Consider the following 20,136-nt stretch of genomic DNA (forward strand, 5'->3'; position numbering starts at 1 on the left):
TTGTGCAGTAAATACATCCGCAATATTTGTTTCATGCGAAACTTCCCATCCTTGACCCGATATATCTTGATTAGTTCGAATGTCAAAGTGCAAAGTCATGTGTAAGTTCCTGCAGTCTCCGGTAACATACTAGAAATGTAACGCATTTATTTCAGCTTGAAAAAACGATCGAGTTTGAGCAAGAAGAGGTTATCCCCTGCCATTCATTGAAATCGATAGACTGCCTGTTGATTGCGAACTAGACGTGGGAGTTGTGTGTGTTTATCTGTTTCCAGGAGTCATTGTTCTCGATGTTTTTAACCTCCTGTAGTCGTTCAATGTTTCGAACGTATTTGTAAGAAGTCTCCTGTCGATTTAAAGTGTTCCTGCCCTTCCCGGAAAGCACTTAACTCGTTCCGACATTAACTTGTACTGACTTTGTATTTCCAAATTAAGTTAACAAGACTTATATTAGGAGATGTTAATGATTACCGGCATGATGCAGCAAAATAGATGGGGTTTACTCTTTCTCTCTTTCCGACTTTCTTTTAAATACCACAAGAGATAAGAAAAGTCATCTAATTTAAGGAGGGGGGGCGGTTACGGATTTCTTTCCTTTTTTTTTTTATCGCTTGATAATCGGTGCTTTCACTCAAGGGCTATTTACCTTAGCTTCGAACATTCTACCTCCTCTGTCAGCCTCCTCTAGAGGGAGCTACGGAGTTTTCTATGCTCCTCCCACCTGCCACTCATGCACGTGTTAGTCTGACACGATACAGCTAGCGCGGATGCTCAGGACAAAATTGACCGACCTGCTAGCTGATTGCAAAGTTTAAGCGGGGATATTGGGAAGATGCAGCCATCGGAGGGAAGATGGAGAGCGGTTCTGTGGCAAAAGTGCTCCGAATCAGTCTTAAGACCGACTTAATAACCCGTAAGAATTATCCCCTCAGTTACTATGGAAACGGAAAAGGTGGTCGCAGTGAGAACTGGTGATTTATGAATAGGAAAAAAAAAAAAAGTCAGCCCTACGTTCGCCACACGCCAAGGTCAGTGACTCAAGGAATTGTTACCTCCTTCCCACGAGTGCACATGTTGCTCCCGTGCCGCTGCGGATCCACGGTGAGATAGAGGAACGCTAACGGATCATGGACGCGTCGTGTCCCGCGAAGTGCGTTCAGTTTTAAAAATAACGCCCTTTAAGTAGAACAGGACCTTGCGATGGCTACGGTGTCCATGGAGGCGTTTCTGCTTCAACTGGTCGACAAGGTGGAAGAATTAAGACTTCAAGTGAACAAAAAGAAATCGATGAAGGAAGAAGTGCGGACGCTGGAATTTTGGCGAGCTATCATCGCTGAGTGCCTTGCCGCTTTTTTCTACGTGTTCCTGTTGTGTGGAGCTCACGTTGCTTGGCCCCAACATCAGACCAGTGCACTCATCAAAGCTTTTAGTAGCGGCTTTGCCATGGCAACACTGGCTCAGTGTTTTGGTCACATTTCTGGAGCTCACGTGAACCCAGCCTTCACTGTGGCTATGTTTGTTACCCAGAAAGTAACTCCGCTGAGGACTGTTCTATACATCACGGCACAGTGCGGTGGAGCTATCGCAGGAGCGGCACTGCTCTATGGGTGAGTATTGCATGTACCTTTGTGAGTTTATTTACAATCCATCATTACGATGAAATCATGAAATATGTATGGTCTGATTCTTTTAGGAACACTATCTCTCTCTCGCTCTCTTCCCCCCTCTCCCTCTCTATCTATCTACCTACCTACCAACGTAATGCTATTCTTGGTAACATTAATTCAATCTTCATCGTGTATATTTGCCTGAATTAATATTTTCTTTAAAAAAACCACTTTAATTTAACACCCCCCCCCCCAAATTCTTGATTACAACCCGGAAATCATTACATAACAGGTCGGTATTTTTTTTGTTATTTAAATCTCATCTTCTTTCCCCCATCCATTCCTCGTTGCCATGGTAACAGAGACTTGTGGTTGTTATCTCGCCAGCTATTGCCGTGGTTCTCTGCCCAGTGTCCTCTTTCTCTTTCCCTTCGCTTCATTGACTTCCCGTTTGAGGGGGAGAGAAAGAGGGAGAGAGAGAGAGGGGGGGTGTTTACATTCCGATCTTCTGGAGAATGTCACACCGGCTAGACACGTTAAATAACATCTGTAGCTGGGGAGGTGGTTGAGAAAGCGTCAGTCGTTCGCTTCAAGTGCGGACGATTGAAGTACCGTTACATGGCACTATTCGGATCAATAGCAATTGTTTTTAAAGTGTCCGATGATCTGTGTTGTAGCCTGGAAGATGATGTGGGATGGCTGAAATAAATAAGCGTTATAGAAGTCGCTGTAGGGGAGAGAAAAAAAAAAGAGTCGGATAGTCATGCGCCTGTGGTTAATCGCTTATGGCAGTAGTTGATGAATGAGGCAATCTGTTAAAAAGGCTGCTAAAAGAGATGCGAATATTTCTTATTTTTAAATGCTCGTACAAAATATAATTCACGTCGTTTACCATCTTAATTCCAACATTTGTGAATTCTTTTTATTTATTAATATCAATTTTTCAGTGCCGTGTACAGGTCATCTCTGATACTGTATTTTATTATATATTTATGAAATATTATTAATAATAGTATTATGAAAATACTAACTATACAACACTACTGTTTTGTAGTTTATTCTTAGCGACATCCGCAATAGAATCTTACCTTTTGTGACTTCCATTAGTTAAATTCTGCTCATGGAGAGGATTGTTCATTTATTTATTTTTTTTTTTTTCTTGTTTGAATTTTTTAAAAAAAATTTTAATTACATTTTGAGAATAAGATTTCCTATGTATTGTGACATAGGAAAATAAAAAGCACACACGAGGCAGATTTGGTGGGGTGATTTCCAACTCAAGGAGTAAACAAAAGTCTAAAAACCGCTTCTTGTTCGTTCCGTAGTCCAATAACGAGGCATGCAGAATTGGGTGGAGCGGCACATTCCACAATGTTGGTATGACAGACAAAAATATTCATCTTGATGTAACGAATTCGCTAAATTCAACTATTGCATTAAGAAGTTGAGTCGAACTGTGGTCTGTTTCACATTTGACTTTGAATAAAATACAAAAGAATGCGAATTACGAGTTCTTTCCCAAACAGAGAAAGATCCTCATTGGCATTTCATTTACATCCAGAGGGACATTAAGGAACATTAATCTTCTTAAGTATTTTCCGAGGCAGAATGTCGTTGATATTGTACGTCTACAAGCTGCAGTAGACTGTGTGAGAATAAGGAATGACAAAAAAAAAAAAAAAATCAATGAAGAGTTCGGACATTTATGTGCCATGAATTTGGACGTTTTAATTAAATTGCTCACAAAGTTGCAAATTACTTATTTTTAATTTAACTTTATTGATTTCAAATGAATTATTTGTGTTTATTTATTTATGTAATTTATTAGCTACGAGTCAAGAGGTCGCAACCTTTATACTTCATATCGGCTACTGTATGCGCTTTCTCTCTCTCTCTCTCTCTCTCACACACACACACACACACACACACACACACACACACACACACACACATCAACGAAGGGACTTTGTGTGTGTGTGAGAGAGAGAGAGAGAATTCTCTGAACCAAAAAAGGTTACACATTCTCATCAATTGATTCTGAAAATATCCTCTTCATATCAATGTAACATAAAAAAAAAACTTTGTCAAAGCGATGGGACAAAGAAACAAGCGGGTTTTAATTCTAGAAAGAAAAACTTCATCGGCTTACTAAGAAAAAAAAAAATACAAGAGAATTTTTATTGATCCGCAAATCAATGAGCTAATGAAATATACTTTCGATGAAGTCCCAAATGAATCTGAAACAGCAGCTTGGAATGCTTTTAAAACAGTAATTCAACATTTTCCAGGTATTAAAGAGACGGAATTATGTAGGATTAGTTGGTGTACTTATCGTTTATTGAAACAGGCTGTTGTTCCATACAAGTATAATTGTTTTTCATATACATATTCATGTTTAATTTTTTTTCCCGCTTCCTCTATACTTTGGAGATTAAGTACAAGTCGTTCAGGGATTCCATTACGTATTTTATGCGAGGGAGAAGCCATAACAGAGCCAATGGGAGGTCGCAGCATATTTAATACTTTGTATTGGGCCTTAATTAAAGAAGGTTTCGGATATTATATACGAGTAAAGAGGATAATAATTAATGATTGAAGTATCTCAAAAAATTCAATAATAATTCTTATTATTATCTGATGTAAGAAATTAATAATATGATTAAGAAAAATTGTTTAATATCTTAATGCATGAACAAAAGCATTACAGTGTTTTAGTAAAAAAAAAAAAAGACGGAACTATTCATTATCACATAAAGAAAGCGAAGAAACAGTTGAAATTTATTCTCCAGTGTTATCGGACTTTTTTCTTTATATTATTTTAATTTTTACCAGAGCTTACCCCTTTTACAATTTCTCGTAAGTAAAAGAGAACCCCTTTTCATCCTAAGACAGAATCAACTATTACTGGGCAACTCCATTAAAGCACGATTGCCGCTCCATCTATAAACTACAAACAAAACCAAGATTCTGCTTTGTTTGTATGCAGCTGTTTAACACAAACTGTGGATGACTGAATAGAGCCTCAGTGGCTCAATCGGTATAGACGAAGCCCTTTGGTCGGAAAGACCCGGTTTCGATTCCCGTCAAAGACTTAAGGAACCTTTATCTGGTCTCTTTTGACTAAAGGTGAGTTAGCCGGTCTCATGCGAAGGTAGAGGGTGTTTTCTCCGGGAATCTCGGGTTTTTCGTCCCTCAGAATAGGCAAACCGGCCCACGAAAATACACGAATCTATAATCATAAAATATATACTTAATCCCTCATTAGGAGGGCTCAACCAGTCCTAAGGGATGGTGGAGGAACGGGGGAAAACCTCATACGAATAAATAAATGACTGAATGGCCCGCATTGCAACTTATAGGTCGTAGTTCAATCCCCCTGCAGTACGGATATTTCGGTATATCTTTAGATGATGAGTTTTGTCGATGAAAGACCGCCACTCAGCTTATTGAAGATGAAGACGTGGGGGGGGGAGTACCCTGTTTAGTCTCTTTTCCCAGAGGATTATCTAAATTTTACTCTCTCCACAGTACCAGTATCGTACTACAGGATTTTGATAATCCATATTCTCAAAATTCTTTATGTGTTGAATTAATATATAGATGGCGCTAATATAATTTAAAATCACGCACATTAACTCTCTCTCTCTCTCTCTGTTTAATTTTGACACCATGGCACTTTCTTCTTGGCTAAAAGAAAAAGCAATCCTTAAGAAAAAAGATATGTTCTTTCTTCTGTTTCGTCCCGCGATGGGGTCAGTACAGGGATCAACAGAGAAAGGAGTGTGGTGCATCTGGAGAAACACTTCATTCTAAGTGTTTCGTATAATATCGCGAGAGGTTTATTGATCTTTAAGGGTTTGTCTAAGAGACGAAGAAGTTGAAGCATCCGTTTCGTATACAGATGTCTTTGTAAAGAAAAACGTCTCGAAAGAAATTCGATACTTGAATAAGGGACTCTTTCTGACCCCCAACATAAAGGGGACTTTCATGTACCTCTTGTGTCTCCCCTAATTTTCACAGTAATGAGGAGGTCACTTAAGAAAACATGAAGAAGTCGGCGAGAGAAGAGAAACCTAAATACAGATGGCGAAGAGGTTTCAAGAGACCACGAACCAATACCAAGTAAGGGATTGACATCCACTGCTTCTTCATTCCCTTCTTTTGAAACTTGTAAAACTTTCAAGCGCTAAAATAATGAACTCCTTTCAATAAATAGAAATCCAGAATAAGAACAGAGGTTGCAATATTATTCTTGTAGTTCGACGGCTGTCTTGTGTTCTACACACTGGTCTATAATTTTAAATTAAATTATTTAATAAATACTATTCAGCTAATTTGTTGAAATGCAACTTCCAAACACTTCCCTTTTCGTTTTTACTACGTATTTAATTCGTATTTATGACGTTTCGTTAGTAGGGTAGTCGGTAGCAGCGACGCCTTTTGATTGGAAACACCTGATGTCGATACTAAGGGTGAAATATTTCTAAAGGCTTTCAGCCTAAGGTAAATTAGTCAGCATTGTAAGATGAAGATTTTGACATCCCCAAAAGAGGCAGGATGAAAATTGGATAAAACATTCTATTGGATCAAAGAGCGCATACGTTTGACAGACCCAATGCATTCGTCTAATATCTCTAATTACATCATCAAATTCCTGCCATATACCCTCAAGGGGTGTACAGGATATGATAGTACTACATGAAAAAAATTACATCATTATTAATTTCCTATCTACAATTTTCCTCCAAATCAGTCTGTTACTTGTCAAGACTCCAACATTATCAGATCTTATATTTCTATCATCTAAGGCACTTTGTACCGTATCAATCCACCTATATCTTGGTCTTCCTCTGGGTCGTTTTCCTGCCAACCTGGCAGAGAACACTTGTTTTGCTAATCTTTCCTCGCCCATTCTGTTTAAGTGACCATACCACCTGAGATTAGCTCTGCTAACGCATTCCTGGATGCTGACAATGTCAAGTTCTTTCCTAATATCTCTAATTACACTGGCGTTAAAAGAACCAACAAGATACACAAATGAATTGCTCCAATATAAATCGCGACATTCGCGATTTATATTGGAGCCAATTGCAGTCTTGGAGTAACGTGGGGCTTTGTTTGAGCATAACTTGTCCATAAACAAAACCAACTCTTTATTTAAGTAGTTCTCACTTTCGTAAGACTGGAAAGTTATAAAGAGTGACTATCGACCCCTCCCTACGCTTTTTTTTGGAATTAATACCATTTTACAAAGGGGGACCTTTCTGGCAGGTAAATTCAAATTAAAGACGGCAAAACTCGAATTTTGTAGGTTTATAGCTATTTCTTTAATGCGATTTAAATATTTATAAATATTTTGAGAAACGTTAGATAAAAATAAATGCAAATTTTTGTTTGTAATAAGACGTTTTCCTCCTATCAGAGCTGTTTGGGCTTATCTGAGTTCGCTCTAAGCGAAACATCAACCATACTTGCATGCATTTTATATACATGGCAACTCGCAATCTCTTTTTAATTGGGCAAACATGGTCTTCCGATAGAAGAAATTTCCATCTTATGGTCTAGAAAATGAGATGGAATATCAATTAGTTTGTGTTCTTGCGCAGTCTGGAAATAGTGAAGTACCCATTTCAACGCGGGCCATTTATCGATGGCCATAACGCAGAGTTACAGCCATAAGAAAAACTCATTGTCATATAAGGGATGCTTTACTACATATTTTATAGCAGTAACTGTACAATGATTTTGGCACCTTGCCAAACAGTTGTTCCTTCGTTCCAATCATCTGCAGTAAATATTTTCCTCGAGGTTGTTTTTCGAACTCATACGTTAGTAATAAGATCTCTTCCAAAAACTGCTGATAGGCCTTCAGATGTGAACAAGGAGTCGATATTCAGTATATATCTTTAGTATTTGTGTGCTGTTCTTAGGTATATTTGGCTCTAGATAATCAATTGGTGAATAGGTTTATAGTAAACAATGTCGAAATTTAATTGTTGTAGAAACTTAACGTTCGAACTCAAATTGTTGAACAGACTCAACATAAACATTTAATATAAAACCATATAAACTGTTTGAAATCGAATTCTTGAATGGAGTTAAGATATGAAAATGAACCAAATGAACATAAGTAATGTTTGGCATTGAATCGTAAACAATGTTTGAAAGGGACAAACTTAGTTGAATTGTTGTTCGATTGTTGAATCCAATTGTTGAATGGAGTGAATGTAAGCTTGAGAGTACAAACCTAACATAAGCAATGTGAAATTGAACTGTTGAACAGGCTTTATGCAGACAATATTCGAAACTGAATTGTTAAACAGATATAGACATGTTTTGTTAAAGAAACATCCACATGTTTTAAATTTAATTGTTAAAGAGACATAGACATGTTCGAAACGGAATTATTGAATATCCCCCATCTTACTTAACATAAAGAGTATCGAAACGGAATTCATAAATACAGGGTGGCCATAAATTAACTTTGCTTCTTTGGAGGCATCTGTAGCTAAAACCAATAAATGGAATGAGATCAAATTTTATATTGAGACTTTCGAAGGCATGGGGAGATGAATTCCGCAAAAAAAAAAAAAAAAAAAGAAAAAAGTACCAAAAGTCGCCGATAGGGGAAATTTTGGCGCTGGAGGAGCCGAAAGCAGTCAAACATTTGCAGTAAACGCAGGTAAAAGGGATTATGCAAATTTTACTGTGCGTACGTGACAGCAGCGCCATCAGTTCCACTTAAAAAGGGATTGGGAACGTTCAGGCAGTTATTCGAATGACTGACGAATTGTGCTCAATCTTCTTCTTTCACTACGCGTTATTCCCGCTTCCTCTGCAGGGTCCCCGTGTTACTCAGATGCGACTACTTGTTAGTACCACTCCCAACCGACCTGTCACCTAGTCTGCCGCTGGGGTGGGGGGATTATTTTTGGCTGTATAGGCGTATGTTCACGGGGCCGGTTTGCCTGCTTGCGGGATGAAAAACGCCAGATAAACTGTTGGAAAAAACCCTACTGCCCGCGCCCAAGACCGGCTAACTTGGCTATGGCTGAGGAAGATCCTCAAATTCCTCACGTCTTCGACGGGAATCGAACCTGGGACACTCCTTCCCCAGTCATATGGTTGCGAAGCGCAAAGCCACTAGGCTAACCGCGCGGACTGACGAATTGTGCTCAATACGCCGTCGAAATGTTATTATTCCATTTTATCTGCCTTTAATGTAATTATCCGCTTGTTTTCGGCTCCGCCAGCGCCAAAATTTTCTCCTATCGGCGACTTTTGGTACTAAATCTTTTTTTCGCGGAAATCATCTCCCCATGCGTTGAAAAGTCTCAATATAAAATTTGGTCTCATTGCGTTTATTGATTTTAGCTACAGATGTCTCCAAAGAGGGAACGTTATTTTATGGCTACCCTGTAGATTTACTATTAAATCATGATGAATAGATTAAACGATGCGGATCAATTGATCATTTGCTGTCATAAAAATATTCTGGTTTAAACAACAAGTTAAGAATAAATCTCCATTTATATGCAGAACGAAATGGAACTAAAAAGATTCGCTAAAGTTTCGTTTAAATTATTATCAAATAGCTAAAGTAAATCAGCCTGGTTTGGTTCTTCTAATTTCGCACTAGACAACCCATGACGTGTTTTTATTTATTTTTTTTTTTTAAATCGTTAATCAAAAACAGAATCACGAGACCATCTCCAAAATAGTTGTTTACTGCACAGCAGAATGTTTTGCATGACGGCAAACTTAATCAATATTACGACTTCTCCATCTCAAGCGCAGCCTGATCAATGATTGATTACGGGAAGAATGAATAACATCGAGCAACTAAGGTAGAAAAACCATTTAGAACCGTTTTTCGTACTCGGTATGTCGTAGCAAGTATCACGTGACAACGGAGGAAACACCCCCCCCCCCGTAGAGAATCTTTTCTATACCTGCACCCACTGCGAACAGATAGACGAACACCGAAAAGGCGGCCACATCGATTCGGTCGTGTTGCAGCGGTAAACAAACAGCTACAAGTCGAAAAGTTTCTCTACCGACAGCGAAAAATGTATGTTTATTGATATGACAAGATGGAGGCGTTTCTCGATTTAGTAAAAATGACACGCGCATTCTCTCACAATAGCATCCTTTTAAAGCGGTAAAGATGACTTTGGTTAGCATGGACGAGATGTATTCGTCCGTGCGCAACAGTGGTTGCTATGACTACCAGTGAATGCATTTCGTATTGTACGAAATCTTGCATCAAATACTGTCAGGTGCGTATAACATTGCTATAGCGTATACGCACGCACAAGCGCGGTTGTCTGAGTGTTTCTCATTATAGGATTTCGTAGGTATAAATATGACATTGAATGATTTCCATTTTTAGTTAAGATTATGTTTAAATGTCATAGTTAACAGAAAATGGAAATCAGAACTGCTTTAAACAATGAGCTATGTATATATATCATAAATGATAACTTATATTGCTAGAAATCCCGTTTTTTTTTAATATAAATATTATGATCTTTAAAAACATCCTAGGATTAGAAAAATTAATAACACCGTTTAGTTAAAATCTAAAACATACAAATCAGAACGCCTTAAAAGCGCCAGGTATACTCTTATACCCTTCATAAGAGTATACTCTACTTGCTTGCTTTCCAACATTGTTAACAAGATTTAATTGTGTTGAAATACGAATGCATCGAACAACTTCTATTGTAAGGCATACACCATTGAAGAGCCCAGGATCGTTTCGACATCATTGACATCAGTGTATCTGAAATAGAGACCTTCTTAGCATAGCAATATAATGGGATTTCTATTGTGTACTCTAGAACAATGATCGGAACTTTACCGCAAGTTTCGGCCACAGTAGACATAAGTTTACACGTTCGGTCGAATGGGGAAATGCTTCCAATTAACTACCGGTGGCTTGCTATACCGAACACAAGTGCTTGCTCTGAGCAAATGGTTTCTGAGAACAAGCGAAGACCTAACACTGGAAGCGATCAAACACAACCAACTCACTGCACAGAGCTTCAATTATGCTGGGAACAAAAGAATGCAAATACTTCGCTTGCTCAAAATGTGTATGTTGAAAAATCTCTGGCTTCTCCAATATTGAGAATATCTTTTAATTTTAATAAAAAAAAATTCCCATTTATTTACACGTATATTTCTCATCAGAGTTTTGAACTAAGAGACTTCAAGCGATTCTCTGAGAGGTTTAAATGCTGACAATCGCTAACCATTGATGCATCCGGAAGCATTTAATTCACTCGCAATTAGCAAACAGAGAAAGAAATGATCGAAGTTACGAATACCAGCGAAAACATAAGTTGATCACCATGCACGAGCGAAACCCGTTACCATGGAAACACGGATTCATAAATAAACACTTAAGTGAAAAAGACGTGGAGTAATCATATTATTTATTTTTATTCATTTATTGTCTAAGGAAATTCAACATCGGCATTTTTTTTTTCGTTCGTTCTGCATTCAAATGACGTTAACCAATAGCAATGCGTATTTTGTAAAAAGCTGCCAGTATTTCAATAGAAGATCTTCTCTGTGCTAAATACATTATCTAAAGTTTATAACGACTTCCAGCAGTCTTAAATGACGCCTTTCAAAGATTTCTCGTACTGTCTTAAAACGAATGCCTCCATTACGGATAAAATCAGAACACCGGAATTTTCAAGTGGTAGCGAGCGATAGCCGTATTGCAACAAATATCGTCCCGGTGAGCTGTTTTATTTACTCGTGCAATGACATAAAAAAAAAATCTGGAAAAGAGATCCAAATACATTCTTTCCTTTACTTAGAATTACGGAGCTAGTCAAACACATCTTCATAAATACAATTATAGCTTCTTTAAAGTATTGCCAAGAGATCTCGAGCGGCGTAGAATATTTTAAAATACCTTCTCAGAATTCTCGGTATTCTGACTTTCTTTATTCTGAGCAGTTTGTCTTACTTTTCAATCTCTTGGGGAACTTTCATCCCACAGCATTCCAACTGGCAAATGCGATAGAGAAATAATTCTCGACGTTCGAACTGCCTTTAAAATGAAAACTGTAAATACGACTTGTTTCAAGATATCCTCGAACTCAGAGTGTTATAACAAAATGGACGTTTCCGGTTTCGATTATTGACACGACTTTTCCCGAAGTTAAAATGTACATTTTAATGGTAAAATGTACATAAAATGTACATGGTCTCCTATAAAGAAAAACTAATAGTAACCATAATTAGAGAATTTTAATTTTCTTTTTTCCCCCCATTACTAGTATCTATGCATACTGATAGATCAGTAAAATGCGTTATTCAGAGGTTACATCATTGCCTGATTTTATCCATTTCGCTCCTGACGATGATGCAAGATGTGAAGAAACTGAATTTATTTATTTTTCCCCTCCAGAGTAGAAATTTGGGTCAAAACCCGTTTATGCATTCTTTTATTCCACTTTTTTTTCCCCCACCTTGTAACCCATCTTTGTTCGCACCTTCATAACACCGAAACACGATGTTATCTTTGTAATTTATGGAAACAACATTTATGGATAGGATGAGTAATTTTAAAGAGAGCTGAGGAAGAAATTCCACGTTCATTTTTCATCCAGATACCAACGCGAACTCATGAATTTCGTCTAAACTACCAAAACCGGATTAACTGGTCTGCCCTTATTTTATAAGGAGCACAAAAGAAACATTTTTTTTTTAATGACATAAAGAAAATATGCACGAATGGTTAATATATACCTTTAAAATCCAAGTTAGTTTTCGTTACCAAATATAGTTACAGTCTTGCTTATTATATAACCAAACTCATTAGACACGAAAAATAACAGTGTATCTTTTTATCATTCACAACGACAATCTAGTAATGCTAGAAAACAAATTTATGATAAATGAACCAAAAATCTATAACAGAGAGTTTGTAGGCTCTAATTTTGTGTGGTTGATGTTAGTACTTCCATTCTTAATCTCCTACGTTAATAAATGTATCACTGATGATGCATTGTTCACCTGCTGTTTCTTCAATGGGTTTAAAAATAGATGCGAATACCATTGTTACGTTTGATGATTGTTATAGCCATTAGACTATTTTAGATACTTGCGTTTATATGTTGCAGACTTTGTTTCTATGGTTTGTTATTGTTATTATGCATCAACACTATTACAATACATCTCTTATTTTGCGAGAATAATGTTCTATAGCGAGACAGGAGGACCATCCTTAGGAGAGGAAGTAGACATATTTTCTCAGAGCGATAATAAAATAATTTTTTTTTTTTTTCCAACTTCGAAGGTGGGTCTTAGCTCATATAAATACGATGTCATACCAATGTATACTTTTTTTTTTAACTACTGGTTTTTAACTACCATTCGGTATATAAAAAGCGGAGATTTCCATCTTTAAAGTTGGGTCAGAACTTCGTCAACCAAGCAGCTATAAGTGGTTGAACAAAATTTGCGTCAGCGAGACTTACCACTACAACAGTGTTCCTTTGTGGATTCGATGTCGCCACTACTGCGTGTCACCGCTTGTGATCTGTGCGCGATCTAGTTTGTTAAAGCTCCTACTGAATTAGCCGCTTCTGGCGCGACAGCCAACCTTGTTTTCATTAGCCGAGTAAAGAAAACATCTGTGTTGGCCTGCTTTGATAGCCACCGGCCAAACACAAGAACGAACAGTTTGAGACTTGGTTGTAATTCTCCAGACAAATCTGCTTTATCTTGACAGCTGTCGCCATCAAGTAAGGAAAGATCAAGAAACTTAGCGCGCCCCCCCCCCTCTCTAGAGATGTGAAAGATCGTCAATAAAATGATTTGGTTCGCAGAAATTTACATTGACTTTTCACGGCTCAAATGGACGGCAACAAATGAAACAAGAAGGCAAAGTATACTTCATAAATGTAACACAGATTTCAAAGGTGTTTTTATCGTCTTGTATTTTAAGTTTTATTTATTGTTATTCGTTTTATTTATCTAAATTGTAGCTCATTTTTAAAATATTAAATAATTTTTTTGTATGTTTTTACACAAAATTTGCAAAATCTGTCTTATTCTCCTAATAGTTTTTATTTTATCGTTTATTTTTTATCTTTTAAAGTCAAAAATATCAAGAAAGGAAATTAAGATTTTCCGATACCTCTTTGTCCAACCAGGAAACGCAGGTTTTTTTGGCAATAAAATCGGAGCTGTAGTTTATGGTTCATAGCGGCTTATGTGATGAGATGTTTGCCTTTCTCCATAAGCTACCAAGTCATTGAGTGATTTTGGTACCGCGCCTAGGTTAAAAAAAAAAAAAAAAAAAAATCGAAGCACTGACAACAAAAACTCCGAAATCTTTTACATTAAAGAGAGAAAAAAAATTTTTTTTTTTTTTTTTTAGGTTACGCTGTACTTTGATTACTTCTCATTTTTTTTAATTCTTTTCCCCCCATGTGAATAAAAATAAAACTACATTCTGTTAGCTCAGTCCGTGGATGATAATTATTTTAATCTGTTTTGCTTGGCTCGTATTAATTTGAAGAAACACTTCGTAACCATGATGACATTCTTTTTTTTTTGCTTGTTAAGCAATCGAAATTTGTAGCCTTTAAGTATAAACTACTCCCCTCTGAAACTAAGCAGGAGTTTGTTTTCCTCTGCATGTTAATTATGGGTTTTTTTTGCTCTGCTTTTTTGTTTATTTTTCTACATAGTTAATATTTCAGATAGCAAAGACTGAAGACTTTAAGGAGTTCTTTGAGAAGCACTATTTTTCCTGAGGCTCCTTTTTTTCCCTCTTTTTTATATAACGACCTTCTATAATTACACTGTAAATAATTTATAAGTATTATTCCCGGTAAGACACCGATGTTTTTAGAAGCTTATACGTAATAGACCTGCTTCTGCATAATATAATAGTTATAGAGTAATTATGACACATGAAAATAAAAAATTTCGGTTAAAAATAAATAATTATTTATTTTTATAAAATAAATAATCGAATTAACGAACGAAATAAACTCAAAAATAGCTTTTCGAGGAAGAAGCGGAATCTATTGTTGCCATGGTAACATGAGAGGTCTTATTGTTGGATCGAAAAAAATTATTTTATTGTAGATTTAGGGGTAAAAATAATTTGAGAGAATTAATTGTAAAGATTTTTGTATTGCTTAGTGTTAAATGCATTATTTTGAAGAAAAATAAAAGGTAATTATTTTTACAATGTTTTTTTTTATTATTATATTGTACTTTTCTCAATGAAAATAATAACGCCATATTTTCAGTATTATATTTAATAAAAAGGTTTACAGATTGTTTAAAAAAAAACTTTCGAGTTCAGTTATAATTAATTGAAACTATTTAAATGTACAGATGAATTTACACACATGCGCATAAAAAAAAGCCAGACAGATAATAAGAATTAATATACAGATTGTTGTCTGTTCTCTTGTTGCCACGGTGACGTTGGTTTGTCGTTTGGCTTTTATGAATGAGTTATTTCCATTGCCTGTAATATCGTCTGCTTTTTTTCTTTTTCTTTTTGGCAGTTGTACCGTTTAGTTCTCTCTTTTCCGTTTTTAAGGAAATGATTTATTATTATTATTATTAGAATAGAATATGTGCATGCAATAGCAAAAAATTATTTTACTAGTAAGGCCACACAGCAAAACAGCGAAGACAACTTATGGGCAAAAACAAAGAAATAAAACGTCAATTGATCGTAGCAGAAAGCGAAGTCATCGTAGATAGTACGACGCCGCCATCATTCTAACCGATGACAAACGATTTTAATAAAGTTGTTAAATATTCAGATCGTAAAAAAAAAAAAAAAGAAAAAAAATCGTGGCAAATTTCAAGCGTGTCACTTTATAGTGAATTAGACATTTATTTTAAAGAAAGATAATTTTATAATTTTTAAATAAATTTCTCCAGAGGGATCCCAGTTCCAGAAGATTCATGACGTTGCAGAAGATTGGTCGGAGACGATATCGCATAGTCACGGGGCAAATAAGATTTGGAGACTAGAAATAATCGACTTCTCTTTGTTGCGATCAATCAGTCTACTCTATTAGCTAAATCACCGGACGTCTCTGACCTTCCCCGCAGGGTAATTACGCCTGCTTAAACCGAGAGTGAGAGAAGAAATGACCAAATAGTTTCTTTCTGTCTTCGATAGGTACAAGTTGGCGATAGTTTGGATGCGTTGCCAGGGATATTGTGGCAGAGAAGCAGAATTTATTCCTCGGGGACATGTAAAGCAATGTGTTATATACAAATGCCTCATTACGCATCTCTATATAATAAAATAGTGCGTTTGTTGTCAACTAAGACAGACGTGACGTCATGTTTCCATAGCAATAATATATTCTGTTTACGCAGAAATCAACGAGTGTTTTCTGCTGTCGTCTGGCAAGTGTCGTTTGTCCAATTGTTAGCTATAAAATAATCAGAATGCTTGTGGGATTGGACAATATGGCTCGCGTATATCAGCGCTGTTAAGCTGTATTTCACAGCGTAAGGTTCTCTTGTTACTTGTCACAGAAAAAAAAAATCGATTTTTATTTTTATTTGATAGATATTGTCATTTTCGTGGTAGAACTTAGAAAAAAGCTTCCATATGCGTTTGTTAATTTTCATTTTTTCTCCCCCTTCATTTTGGCGATTTGAAACCATGGACATTTATGAGATTGTTCCAATGGGAAATTATGCCTTTTAGATAGTGGATTCTGAAAAAAAAAAAAAACTCCTTTCAAGAACGCAATCTATGCGTCATTCCATAATATAATTACACATCATGAAATAATGCACGTAATCTTTTCTTTCTTTTTTTTTAATAATTAGTTCTTCATGGTGTTTCCATGTGTAGTTCTTTATCTCGGAGATCCACTGATGAGTGAAACTATTACGTTTTTTTTTTTTTCTAAACTATTTGTCTTCTCATTATATTGAGAAGACAAATAGTAAAATGTGTATTTTATTAGTTTTTACAATTTTTCACAATCAAAGAAAAAAAACGGAATTATTTTCCTAAGTAGAGAAAATTCATTGAATATTGTGAGGATTGTAGGTCAAAAAAGAAATATGTTTAAAGTGGTCTAGCTTTGCGAGAGAGAGAAAAAAAAGTATCACGTGACATAGTGACTTGAAAATTTACATTGATGGAAAAGGGATTTAAAAAAAATTTTTTTTGGTTTAAAATATGTCAACGCATTTTGAGAATTAATGGAATGCATGTTTCCGGTCTTCTAGAATCACGTGACCATCATTGTTGAAACCGACCGTGAGTATCTAAACAATGCTTTGATATTTCCATATTTGGATTGCTCTGTAACTTAATAGATTTACTGAAATATGCAGTAAGACAAGAAAAAAAAAATTCAGCTACCACAACTTCTTTTTGTGTAAAAAAATCACTTATTTTATCGTAAGTCACTCAATGTTTTTCCCCTAATTACGACTTTCAAGTGGAGTCTTTTAAAAAGTCTTCTTTTGGTCATTACATAAGCGATGGCGTTTTTATTTTCGGCTGTACTTTTCTATTTAGGCACACTTTTTAATGCTTTACTAAGTAAATGACAGACTTACCTGCAAAAGACTGTCATTTAAAGGGTGAAAAAAATTAAATGCTTTAAAAAACACACGACTTTTAATTTTATTGACAGTTAACTCAAAAAATAGAAACCTTCTAGGGACTTCTAAATTGGTTACAGAGATCGTTGTTTCTACTTTGAATTAAACACAAAAGAGAGTTAGAAAAAAACTCTTTTCCAGAAAAAAAATTAAAAAGTTCTCAAGAGATTCTTTAAGAATGGTTTCTTTCTCAACAATTTTATTACTTGGAAGAATGGCGGTGATTTTAATTTCGTTAGCGACTGTGAATACAAAATTTGAAACGGATTATCACCGACAGATTGTGATGTGCATTAGAAATTAAAAAAAAAAAAGAGAGAGAGATAGAGAGAAAAGAAATGAATAGGAAAGTACAAAGAGAAAAGAAAAGAGTACGAAGAAAGAAAATAGAAAGAAGAAGAAAAAGATACAGAAGAGGATAAAATGAAAAGAGATAGAAAGAGGAGAAAGTAAGGAGAGAACGAAAGACAAAAGGAAAGAAATCAATTAGTAAAAGAAAGAGAGTGAGAAAGAGAAGAACCGAAATAGAAAGACAAAGAAGAGAAAGAAGGAAAAATAAATAAAGAAGTAGAAAGACAAGAGAAAAAGAAAGAGAAATTGTGATAAAAAGAGAAACAAAAAGAAAGGACAAGAAGGAAAGATATAGAAGATAAATGATATAAATATCTACACAAAAATATTGCCAGGAATTAGAATAATTTTCGTCCCTGCCCACGTGCATTAAACTCATCCTCGTGGACCCATCTATTCTGAGTTCTGGTGCAACAAGAACATTGAATACTTAAATGAGTACCCGCTAATGGACTGTGCCGTTGTGGTTAGGGATGTCATCCACAGCACTGATGCTATCGCTCTCACACGTGTCTTATTATTGTTATTTTAAATCCCTATTTCAGTACATTAATGTTGGCACAGGGCAACTCTTATTCTACTTAAAAATTAAATTTGATTGACTGTATTTAGAAAACAAAAATTTTAGTGTATATGGGTAGGAGAAGTTTTTCGCTTGGTTCTAATAACAATAATTAATGGAAGCATTATACAAACCGAAACAACTTTTTTTTCTCTCACTACTAATACTACTACACACACAAATAAAAAAAAGGAGGAGTGCGATAAGAGTGATGATGTTTCTGTAAGCCACTCTGAGTCTTGTAAACATCTGTTAAGTCTTAATGCGTGGCTAAATCCTGTTAAGACGTAAAGAAAATATAACAAAAAAAATCGCGGGAGGAAACTCGACCTACTTGTGATGGAACAGAAAGCGAAAAAGTTGAAGGAGTGAAATGTTTTGATTGCTATCTTCAAAGAACTTGAAGTCAAAGTTCACAACAATAACACCAAAGATCCAATTCGTACCCACTTGATTCCTTTACAATTTTCTTTTTCTTCGAATAAAGGAATAGCTCTTTCCCATCACCTTAACTAACTTTTCTATCCTATATTTTGCCTTCCTTCTAATTCTTTCGATACTTTTCAGTTCTGTTTAAATTTGTGATATTTGAAGAGCGACAAATCGCCTTCGGAAATGCCACACCCAACAGAATACTATTCATTGGAAGACCCAATCTCGTTCTGCAAAAATCTCTATTTTTATGAGACGATTGATCTCTCCTGAAAGAGATGATAAAACTTGTTATCGCCCCACTTGAATGACACTTTTGACGGAGACTTCGAATCTGAGTTAGGAACAATCGCATCATTCATCCAGAGGCAAGTATGGATGGAAAACTGATGCGATATCAAGAATTACTAAGCGACAACGCTGATGGATCTGGTTCGTCACACCCGCCTCCGAGATAGTACGAGTACACAAAAGAACTTACTTTCACCCATGAGATATCTGTAAAGAATCCAAAGAAAATCGAATAGATTATAAATTTGGTGTGGTATAAACGGAGATAATATCTTTAGTCAAGAGAAGACGTAGTTCATTTGAGCGCCATCTGTTGGAACAATTTTAATACGATCAACTATCTATGAAATATTTGACATTGCTTTAGCGTATTTCCAAATTATTAACTTAAAAATGAATTTTTTTTTTTTTACTTCAAACACATCATAAAGAAAAGGCATTTTCAAACCCTTATGATTAATAATTTTCACATTTATTGGTCAATGAATGCATTTTTGTCTCTTTTCTTACTTAAGCTTTCATCGCTAGAGCCAAATCGCTTATTTCAATGAAAGCATTTAGAAGCGACCTAACGATATTAAAGTGACAATAAAAAAAATTGATAGAATTCTTTCGGTTTTTTTTTTTTTTTTCGAATGTACATTAATCAATCTAAACGTAATGGGTGGTCAGTGTTCCATCATTCCATCATTTTCCACACAAAGACGTCATAACGACAATTACTGTACAAGTAAACATTAAAAACACATTATCTAACAGTTGATGGTATTAGAAGAGTCACAGCAGCCAGAAACCGAATAAATACTACTTTATCTATCTTTTTTTTAAATTCACATTTAGAAAGACGTTTTGTGGATAACTGCCTGTAGTTTCATAGTCATCTAAATGAAAGAAAGAATGTATTCTTGGCCTTAGGATATTGTGTGAAAATATTTTATTTATGTGGATATAAAAATATTATTGACGAGTTCGATTTACTGGGCTACCATCGCACGTAAAAAAACGGTTGCGTTTCTAATGTGAAGTCATCAAGGACTTTTCTTTGAACGAAAGAGCATAAAGATATTCCTCATTAAAATGAATATCCAAGATATTCCTCACTAAAAGAAAGATCCAAAATATTCCTCACTACAAGGAAGAGCCAACATAGTTCTGATTAAAAGGAAGATCCAAGATATTCCTCATTAAAAGGAGGAGCTCACTACAAGATATCTCTCACTACAAGGAAGATCAAAGATATTCTTCACTAAAAAGAAG

General features: G+C 35.6%; 1 protein-coding gene across 1 annotated transcript in view; it reads left to right on the forward strand.

The window, feature by feature from the left end:
* The first annotated feature begins 810 nt into the window (after positions 1-810).
* Positions 811-20,136, forward strand: part of LOC150107438 (aquaporin-like) — a 153,613-nt gene continuing 134,287 nt past the window's right edge. The window contains exon 1 of the mRNA XM_090391296.1: positions 811-1,607. Within this exon, the coding sequence (XP_090247422.1) occupies positions 1,201-1,607 (407 nt within the window). The 5' untranslated portion in view covers positions 811-1,200. The remainder of the gene's footprint in view (positions 1,608-20,136) is intronic.

The sequence above is a fragment of the Typopeltis vanoorti genome, chromosome 4 (genome assembly GCF_054136105.1).
Source record: "Typopeltis vanoorti isolate ZY-2024b chromosome 4, IOZ_Tvanoo_1.0, whole genome shotgun sequence".
Lineage (NCBI taxonomy): Eukaryota > Metazoa > Arthropoda > Arachnida > Uropygi > Thelyphonidae > Typopeltis > Typopeltis vanoorti.